Source organism: Octopus bimaculoides, chromosome 11 (assembly GCF_001194135.2).
Source record: "Octopus bimaculoides isolate UCB-OBI-ISO-001 chromosome 11, ASM119413v2, whole genome shotgun sequence".
NCBI lineage: Eukaryota > Metazoa > Mollusca > Cephalopoda > Octopoda > Octopodidae > Octopus > Octopus bimaculoides.
This window is the reverse complement of record NC_068991.1, coordinates 24,838,631-24,849,542: the sequence shown is the minus strand read 5'-3', so window position 1 is coordinate 24,849,542 and position 10,912 is coordinate 24,838,631. Positions and strand designations below refer to the sequence as shown.

The 10,912-nt window shown below is 35.5% G+C and overlaps 1 protein-coding gene across 2 annotated transcripts in view; it reads right to left on the bottom strand.

The window, feature by feature from the left end:
• Window positions 1-1,876: 1,876 nt before the first annotated feature.
• The window catches only part of LOC106880016 (EF-hand calcium-binding domain-containing protein 11), a 9,699-nt gene continuing 663 nt past the window's right edge, over window positions 1,877-10,912 (bottom strand). The window contains exons 2-6 of one of the 2 annotated variants that reach the window (XM_014929812.2): window positions 9,952-10,047; window positions 7,825-7,879; window positions 5,492-5,593; window positions 3,432-3,522; window positions 1,877-2,000 (exon numbers count right to left, since the gene is read on the bottom strand). In XM_014929812.2, the coding sequence (XP_014785298.1) occupies window positions 1,916-2,000; window positions 3,432-3,522; window positions 5,492-5,593; window positions 7,825-7,879; window positions 9,952-10,047 (429 nt within the window). In that variant the 3' untranslated portion in view covers window positions 1,877-1,915. The remainder of the gene's footprint in view (window positions 2,001-3,431; window positions 3,523-5,491; window positions 5,594-7,824; window positions 7,880-9,951; window positions 10,048-10,912) is intronic. The other variant, XM_052971642.1, reaches the window with a different exon arrangement.

Sequence of the window (10,912 nt, the reverse complement as noted above, 5' to 3'; positions counted from 1 at the left end):
CAGTGCTACCACCTAATCCGACAGATGACAGCACTGGACAGATATCATGTTTTTACACCTGTTTACCATAAGAGAGAATTTTTTCTACACAGTAACTGCAGTAAATTTGCCTTTAGCAGTTGAAATATGTCACGTATATATTTTAACTAGCCTAAAGTTCACACACACACACACACACACACACACACACACACACATATATATATATACTTATATGAAACCAGTGCAGTCATATGTGGTTTCTTTTAATGTGATGAGAAAATAAGGTAACAAAATGATAGGATAACAATGTAATAATATAACAGACAATTGATGGTTTAGATTTTAAGGCTATTTCTTTGTTCTGTTACATTATTATATCATTGCTCCAAACCACATATAACTGCACTGTGTAAACATTGCTTGAAACGTACCAATACATTATGTATATATATGAGTGTGTGTTTATGTATGTATAAAGAATTGAAGATTAACAAATAGATTCTGTGAATATATGAAAATATGTAAAAATGAAATAAATATTTCTTGAAGTAAATTTTTTTTTCTGTCTATATTTATCATATACATGAACTAGTAGACATATGAATGTGTATATACTCGTTCTGACTTTCTATCTGTCCTTCTCTTGTCTCCAGTCCTACAGGACATTTTCATTTTCCTTTGTGTTACCCCATATCTGTCTGTCTTGCAGCTGCACATTTTTTTTTTTTGTTGCGTTTGTTTTCATCATTGTCCTGTATGTTCGTTAGCTATTCCCAGTGGCTTTTCACCACTGGCACCACCACAAGTGAACAATATCAACATTAAAGGTACAAAATTGTAATGATTTTTTGGACGTTGACTGATGTACAAATTTTCTGTTTGTTATCATCATCATCATCATCGTCGTTTAACGTCCGCGTTCCATGCTAGCATGGGTTGGAAGATTTGAGTGAGGACTGGTGGACCAGGAGGCAACACCAGGCTCCAATCTGATTTGACAGAGTTTCTATAGCTGGATGCCCTTCCTAACGTCAACCACTCCGAAAGTGTAGTGGGTGCTTTTACGTGCCACTGGCACAAGGGCCAGTCAGGTGGGTACTGGCAACGGCCACGCTCGAAATGGTGTGTTTTACATGCCACCTGCACAGGAGCCAGTCCATCGGCACTGGCAATGATCTCGCTCGGATGTCTTACTGGCAAAGGCCACGCTCGAAATGGTGTATTACGTGTCACCTGCACAGGAGCCAGTCCATCGGCACTGGCAACGATCTTGCTCGAATGTCTTTTCACGTGCCAGGAAGGCAACATTGGTAATAATCATGCTTTTGTAAAATTTTCCGTTTGTTGTATTTTTGTTAAATTTTTGAAATATATATATATATATACGTGTGTGTGTGTGTGTGTATGTATATTTACACATAGTACCATTGTTTTTGCTTAAACAATGTCATGTGAAGACACTGAATATAAACATTCAAACACACACACACACACACATAACAGGCTTCTGCACAGTTACTATCAACCAACTTCATTCACAAGGCATTAGTCAACCTATGGCTAAAATAGAAGCCACACTTGCCTAAGATGCCAGGCAGTGGGTTGTAACTTGAAACCAAACTCAATATCGACATAACCATATCTCCTCCTGAGTGTTCAGTAAAATGAAAAAATATAAATATATATTTAAAACCTAAATAACAACTGTACAGTAAATAAAACAAGAAAATTATGAGGATCTTTGTTAACTAAAAAGTTGAAAAATTCATATAAAATAAGTTGGTGTATCTGAGATATCAGAACCACCTCTTCTCATGAAACATAGATTTATTTTAAGAATTAAACTTAATTTTAAGTAGTATATTTTTTTCAGATAAAATTAAACATATCTTACCTGCACTTGAACAGAATATCTGATCTGATCCAGATTATTTTAAACCAGATTATCTGAATCATATTTCATCATGAATTCAAAGTCTTTGAAACTAACTCTTCCATCTCCATCCTGGTCCACTTCCCTGACATTTAAACCAATAAAAACAAATGACTAATGAAAATCAAAATATTATCTATAGAAAATATAATTTGATGTTTTGGGGGTCAATAGAATGAGTACCAGTCATGTACTAGGGTTAATGTAATCAAATAAAACCCCTCTCCCCAAAAATTTGTAACCATTATAATACTACTACTAATAATAATAATAATAATAATAATAAGGCGAACTAGCAGAATTGTTAGCACACTGGGTGAAATGCTTAATGGTATTTCTTCTGCTGCTATGTTCTGAGTTCAAATCATTATTATTAAGGTGGTGAGCTGGCAGAATCATTAGCACACCGGACAAAATGCTTAGTGGCATTTCATTAGTCTTTTATGTTCTGAGTTAAAATTCTGCCGAGGTCAGCTTTCAGGGTCGATAAAGTATCAGATGTAGACTTACCCCATCCCCCGAAATTGCTGGCCTTGTGCCACAATTTGAAACCATTATTATTAAGATTGGCAAGCTGGCAGAATCGTTAGCATGCTGGGTGAAATGCTTAGCGGTATTTACATTCTGAGTTCAAATTCCGCTGAGGTCAACTTTGCCTTTAAATCCTTTCAGGGTCAATAAATTAAGTACCAATGAAACACTGAGGTCAATGAATTCAACAAGCCTCCTCCTCGCAAATTTCAGGCCTTGTGCCTTTACTAGAAAGGATTATTATGATTATTATTATTATTATTATTATTATTATGATGGACAAAACTGAAATTCCAAAAACAGACACTTTTCAGTCAAACTCTCATTGAGTCTTTCAAGTTGGAAAAGCAGATAAGAGTGGAGAGCAAAGTGCAGCTCTCCTCCGGTAAATTTATTATAAGGTGGATTTCAGTGACAAAAATGACAAGAGCAGATGGATCTACTCTAAGCATTCATCTGTAGATCAGAGAATGACAGCAGTTGCTTTTGATGGTCAGAATGATCCTGAATCTGGGCTTCCTTGATTGGTCTTTGTTGGAGATTCTCCTATATCAAGAGGACTTTTTGTTTCATCACTTATTTGTATGCTATGTATATTTTTAACATCATTCAGTCTTTTCTTTTTATCATTCAATTACTGTATAAACCCAGTACCACCACCACCACCACCACCAACACAACACACACTTTAGGTAACCCATTTTAGTAACAAAAACTCTGTAGCAAATAAGATATCACCATCAACACTACCATCATCTTTTCTCTTGACAGAATTATAGATGTCATTTTGTTCTCAAGTTTTAAGTCATTTATGAACTGCCAGAATCTATCAGGTCAATATTTACATTTAATTTCCATCAGATTAATATATTAACTTGCAATTAACTTCAATATTTTACTACATCTATCATTTCTAGCTGTAAATAGAAATAAACAATCTAAAAGACAAGAGTAGCTTGCCTGAAAGTCGAAAATATTCACTCACCTAAAAATAACTTCAATATTTTCTTCAGGAAATTTTGGAGCCACTTCCTTGAAAACTTTCTTTAAATCAGCAATAGTGATGAAACCATGGCCTAAAAAGAAAGAAAACACGTTAAATTGAAAATTTTGAAAAAGAAAATTCCAAAAGTAATTGCTGAGGAAAGTGATACAGAATAGGAGATAATTTCATGGTAAACTAGCCCATGAATGGTTTCTATTCCAGGATATAGCAATTTCACTCTGCTTATACTCCTGGGGTCTTTGAAGAAGACACAATCATAACAATCCAAACTGCCTTTGGTCTTCAATCAACAGGGCTTCATCATGCATTGGCGAATATCAATGGTCTCTAAATGTTAAGCAACTTGCTCTTTGTGCTAGTTTTGTTTTATTTAAGCTAGTATGGGTTACACAGTAATTTCATGAGGCAGGGTTTTATGACCAGATTGCTTTTCCTGTCACTAACCCTTTCCTGTTTGTCAAGTAAGCGCAGAGGAACTGATCATAATGCCAACAAGAAATACAAATATCAATTCACTGACTTGCTCAAGGCAAGCTGTGAAATATCTACATTCACTCACACACACATGCACATACATATGTACATATATACATGCATACATACACAAGGGTTTACTACAGTTTCCAAATTCACCAAATTCACTCACAAAGCATTGGTGAACCTGAGGCTATAGTAGAAGGCATTCGTCCAAAGTGCTACACAGTGGAACTAAACCTGAAACCATGTGATTGCAAAGCTGTCTTCTTAACCATACAGCCATACCTGTACCTTTGTAGATGAATAAATATGGAGTAATTTAATATAAATGTTCATGGTTTCTGCTGACAGTTGAGTAATTGGTGAGCAGAAGATATCTAACCACTAAAACAAACCATCCCGTTTGTTCCTGTTAATTTTGAAAATAATAAAGAAATTTGTGTAAAATAACTTGATATTATTAAGCTGGTATTTGGAACATAAATTAACACAAAATTTTAATGTAAGGTTTTGTTTTAGATCACTTTAAAACAGGAAGTTTATATTATAGAACTAGAGGCAGTCTCAAGTATTTTCATATAAAAAGGTTTTTAAAAAAAGTGATATAAAACTATAAAAAGAAAGAAAAATTTCTAAATGGTTAGCTCAAAAGTAGATTTATGTGACCTAAAGCAGTATCTACTGTTCAACTTATGAATTATCTTTGCAAGTTTGGTAGTGTGGTTAAGTGTTTCATAACTATATAAATTTAGGTTCAATCCCACTGCCTAGCACATTCACCAAGTGTCTCCTATCATGGCATCAGCTCAAGCAAAGTCATGTGACTGAAAGTTAGTGAGTGGAAACTTTGAGGAAGTCTGTATGTAAGACAGTTCCTCCGTGTGATGGCAGGATTAATCTGTTACTGGGCCCTTGGAAGGTTACCTTTTTGGAGAGTCTACTCTGTTGCAAGCATTTGAATCAGGTCACCAACCAGGATAAAGATCTTGCTTCCTCCAGTCTTGGAAGACCTTAGAAAAGGTAAGAAGCATTTTCATTCTTCTTCTGATTAAATCACATAAGAAGAGCAAAAGAAAGAGATAAGCACTTGGTGATGAATGTCTAACAATATAACACAATTGGTAACAACAGCCACCACCATCATCATCATCATCATCATAATTTCATGTCCACTTTCCAAGCTGGCATAGGTTGGAAGGTTCAATAGGCTCCAATGTGTCAGAGGACCACGTATTGCTTTATTGTCTCAGTTTCAACATAGTTTCTATGGCTGCACACCTTTCCCAATTCTAACCACTTTACAAAGTGTACCGGGTTCTTTTTCAAGCCATCAGCACTAATGAGGTCGCCATAGAACCCCTTCAACTGAGTAATATTTTTAAGTGAAATATAAAAATAATTGATAAGATCAGATTACAGGGTGGGGAGGGGACATTAGTAGTAATGAAGGGCTCTAGACAACAGAATATCAAAGTAGGGGAAAAAATTTTAAGTTTGTATGAACCAGCCAAATTTTAGAGTAATGGGTCAATAGATGTAACAAATATATTAGAATTACTTACAACTAAAATCAAAAGCCATGAATGTAAGCCGAATCTCTTCATTTTCATCTCTTGCAGCCATCTTTGGTGTCATGGCTTTTATGAAGCTTTCTAAAGTTAAACCTGTAGAATGAAATACATGTAAATGCATCATCATTATTGTCATCATCACACCCATCATCATCATTACAAACATTTGTCATCACCATCATCTTCATGGTCATCGTCATCGTCATCATCATCATCACCAGCATTGTCATCATTCCATGCACTTCCTGTTACCTGTTACCTTGATTTTCAAGTAAAGTGTCTTTATTCTTGTAGTGTTCAGACAATGAAACTGGTGAGCAACAGGACATTTTATTATGAGTGACATAAACACTGTCACCATTTTCAATATGTGAAGACATGCAAAAATACATGTGCATGTGTGTGTGTACACACACACATATATTAGTTTGTTTGGAGGCGCAATGGCCCAGTGGTTAGGGCAGTGGACTCGCGGTCATAGGATCGCGGTTTCGATTCCCAGACCGGGCGTTGTGAGTGTTTATTGAGCGAAAACACCTAAAAGCTCCACAAGGCTCCAGCAGGGGATGGTGGCGAACCCTGCTGTACTCTTTCACCACAACTTTCTCTCACTCTTACTTCCTGTTTCTGTTGTGCCTGTAATTCAAAGGGTCAGCCTTGTCACACTGTATCACGCTGAATATCCCTGAGAACTACGTTAAGGGTACACGTGTCAGTGGAGTGCTCAGCCACTTGCATGTTAATTTCATGAGCAGGCTGTTCCGTTGATCAGATCAACTGGAACCCTCGACGTCGTAAGCGACTGAGTGCCAACAACAATAATAGTTTGTTTAGTTAACATCTGTTTATCCACACCTGCATAGGTTAGATAGAAACTTATTCCAGTACCATTTTTTGACTAGATGCTCTTCTTGTTGCCAACCGATTTCTGTTTCTTCAAATAAAGGGTTTTTTTTTATTCCCCTGGTCTTTGAAAACAGAGAGAGACAGACTGGTCATCATTTCATCAATGAATGTAACGATCACATCATTGTTTTTCTCAAGCAATGTCAACCAGGGAATGTCAGCATTCATAGAATCTGCATATGCACACATGTACACATATACATACATGTACGCACACACACACACGTGTGTATGTATGTATATATATATATATATATATATATATATATATATATATATATACTCACACATGCGTGTACATATACATAGACACACACACATATATGTCTATACATATGTAAACATACATACATACAATACACACATACACGCACATACACACATATATATACCCATGCACGCAACATTATGTTCATATACACATGCACATACATACGTGGATAGACGTATATACAAATAAAAACACATACGCAAAAACATAACCCGTAAAACATTCACCGCAAAACTTGAATATACATATGAGTTATATATGTATGTACACAAATATACCCTACTGTCTGTCAAACACATCTACACCTGCAGATATATAAACATATATACAAACATACATATATATATGAAGGAAGGAGACAAGTACAACAGGTAGAGTTTTACACTCATATATATACAATCATTCGTACACATGAAGGGCTTTTTCATCTTGTAAGTCACTTGACAATCTTACTAGTGCCAGTGCCAAGAAAAAAGCACTGAGTACACTGTAAAGTGTCTAGCATTAGAAAGGGCATCCAGCCATAGAAACCATGTCAAAGCAGATACTGGAGTCTGATGCAGTCCTCTGGCTCATCAGATCCTGCAGGATTTCAATGTTCTTCTCCAACACACAACAATTTTAAAATCTTGCATAAGAAACTGTTTCCTTCTCTATTCACTTAGTCATTTACTTCTACAACCAATATCATGTTGGGAGATCAAACTCTGTAAACCCAAATCAAAAAGAGAAACTACAGATATAAAACTGAGTAAAGAATACTAACAAGCCAGTTAAGGCGGTGAGTTGGTAGAATCATTAGCACATCAGGCAAAATGCTTAGCAGCATTTCATCCGTCTGCATGCCCTGAGTTCAAATTCCACCAAGGTGAACTTTGCCTTTTATCATTTTGGGGTCAATAAAATATGTACCAGTTGAACATTGGGGTCAATGTAATCAACTTATCACCACCACCACCCCCAAAATTGATGGCCTTGTGCCAAAATTTTAAATCAATATTACCAAGCAAGTTAACTGACTTTTGCAAGAAATATCCAAAATTATTATGATGGTAAACTGAAATTGAATTTAACAAATTCATTCTAGAAAACATGAAAACGTGCTAAAACTACTCTATGTTTTCCAGATAAACATTATTAAACTTACCCATTTCTTCACTGAATTCATCAGAATAGGCTTGCATTATTCTATCAGTTTCATACTACAAATAAATAAATATATAATCATCAACTTCATTGTCATCATCATCAACTTTGTTTTACATTCACTTTCCATGCTGGCATGGGTTGGATGAATCGCCATATTCAGAGTCAGCTCACAATCTCAGGTACTGCTCATTTAGACAGATCAAAGGACCACATCCCACTCATGTATTTTACTTTTGGCATGGTTTCAACAACTGCATGTCCTTGAAGCCAGTCACTTTACAGAGTGTACTGGGTTCATCACTAGGAAGATATCATATCCTCAACAAAACTAAAGGGTCCTCTTGACTTTACAGGGTGTACTGAGTGGATTTTTGTGTGACACCATCACTACAGAGGTAGCCAGGTCCAGTGGGAGGCACAAACAATAAGACAGAAACATGAATGATAGTGGTGAGTCATAAGAGGGACAAATACTGAGGGTACCCAGTATTCTAAAACAAGTACAAAGTAATGTGAGCAAGGAGATAGGATGATAACAGAAGCAATGTGACCCAGGAGACAGAGGGAGGACGGAAGGTGAGTCAGGGTGCAGAGGTGATGAAAAGAAGCAACAGTATAATGGCAGATAAAGAAGAAGAAGAAGGAGGAGGAGGAGGAGACAAAATGAGAGCCAGTGTGTGAGCTGGTGAAAAGAATCAAGAGTATAATAGCAGGTAAAGTGAATGGGGGAGATGACTGGTAGTACAGGATAGGGTGATGAGGGTGAAGGTGAATGTAATAAGGACAAGGGTGGTTGAATAGTGAGGATAGTGGTAGGGGAACAGGAAGTAGGTAGGTCCCATACCAATGGATGGACAAGAGTAACAGGAAAATGATGTGGGAGTGTCAAGGTGTCAGGCAACAATAGCAGACTAGATGATAAATATACCTACACACACAAACATGAACGTGTGTGTGCATGCCTAGAGACGCAGGTGTGAGTGGCTACGTGATAAGAAGCTTGCTTCCCAACTGCATGGTTCCAGGTTCAATCCAATTCAAAGCCTTGTGAGTGAATTTGGTAGTTGGAAACTAAAAGTAGCCTGTTGTATATAATGCATGTGTATACATATATGCATATGAGTATGTGTTATTTTCTCTGTCGTCCAAGAGAACATCTTTGTGCGTAATCTTTCATTAAAAACATATCTTGGAAACAGGTGAAAGGTTGGCAACAAGAGTGGGAATCTGAATGTAGAAAATCTACCCCAACAAAATTCTGTCTGCCCTATGTGAGCATGGAAAAAATGAACATTAAAATGATGATGATCGTGGTGGTGGTGTGAAAATTTTAAAATTTGACACATTAATGTACTTTTCCAAGCTGAATTGCTGGAGATATTGCACCTTTTCCAGAAAAGTGTTTTTAAAAAGTTATAGAGGTTTAAAGTTTGATAATTTTCACCCAGTCAGGAAACAGGATTTGGAAGCTGTCATTTTGTGTGTGATAGCACGTCTTGTCAATATTTGTATTCTATATGCGGAAAACGAGGAAACAACACATCTTTTGTAATTTGAAGCATTCAATACGCATTTAATGCGATAGCACAAACTTAAAAGATTTATCTAAAAACAAAATAGCACATTACAAATTAAATATTTTTTAAAAAAACAAACATTTTGTTGACCAGTTCATTGAAAACAAAAGTTAGAAATGCATTCAATCAATTTCTCAAAAAAATCACAATTTTCATATCTCCTGCGCCACATAAATTCACATGCTCAATTGTCAGCAGATAGGTAAAACAAGTGGTTTCAATATATTTGTCAATACATGCATTCTCGCAGACAAAAGAGTTTTCATGTTTTGTTTGTTACTATGGAAACAGGTATGAATGTGTCTGTGGCTTATGATTGGCTAAAATTACCCAAATTTTAAAAAACTTTAAATAGCTAATAACTCTTTATTTATTGATTTATAGCAAAAATGATTTTCATGTCATTCATCAGCCTATAAAAGTATATCATTACACTGAATGTGAAATCAATTCAAACAGAAATTGATGCCAGCAGCCAAAAGGAAAAGATTCCAAGACTAATAGTTTAGAATTAATTTTAAATGTTAAGAATTAATTTTAAAAATCACCTTCGAGGGTTTGTATCCAAAAAGACATAGAATGCTCATTTTTATATCTTCTCGAGATAAATACCCTTTATTGCCTTCATCAAATTCTTTAAATACCTGTAGGGAAACAAAATGCAAAATTATAAATTATTTTAGACTATAATTAAAGAAACAACAAGATAACAAATAGAGACTTAAAATTGCTGGTAGGTAAATTGTCTTTTGATTCTCTTCAGACAGAGCTTATAATCATTTATAATAGGCGGCAGCTACAAAATAACTAAATAACTAGGAATTTGAGGTAAGCCCGAAACTCTCAGCCCTTGAGTTTCTTTGCGTCTCCTGCCAACTAAAAATAAATACACTCACATGAGTGTACTTGAGTTTTATTTATCCAGTTTGTATAACATGGCATACCTCCACATGTGTACCCCACCGATTTGTTGCCTCATAACTTCTAGGAAAATGGATATTTTTTAATGAAATTTTCCAAAAATGTGCTTCAGTTGGTGTACATACTAATTATATAGGAAAATGTGGTGAAAAAGTTTTTTCTGGGGGTTGGGTGAGGAGTTTCGGAAAATTCAAACGAGACGGCTTTCTTTACTCATAACTTTCAGGAAAAAAATGGTAATTTTTTAATGAAATTTTCTATAAATACATTTCAGTGAGCAGATTACGGTTATATCGGAATTTAATAAGAAAAAAATTGGAGGGCTCGTACACATACATAGTGACACACGTCACATACATCTACAAAATGAAACTTGAAATTTCGAAAAAAATTGTCAGTGTGTTCACGCATATATAATTTCATTAAAAAATATCCCTTTTTCTGAAAGTTATAAGGAAACAAAGCCAACTTGAGTGAATTTTCTGTAAATCCTCTTTCCACCCACAGAAAAAGTTTTCACAACAAATTCCGATATAATCGAAATCTATACAATCTGAAGCATATTTATAGAAAATTTAATTAAAATAT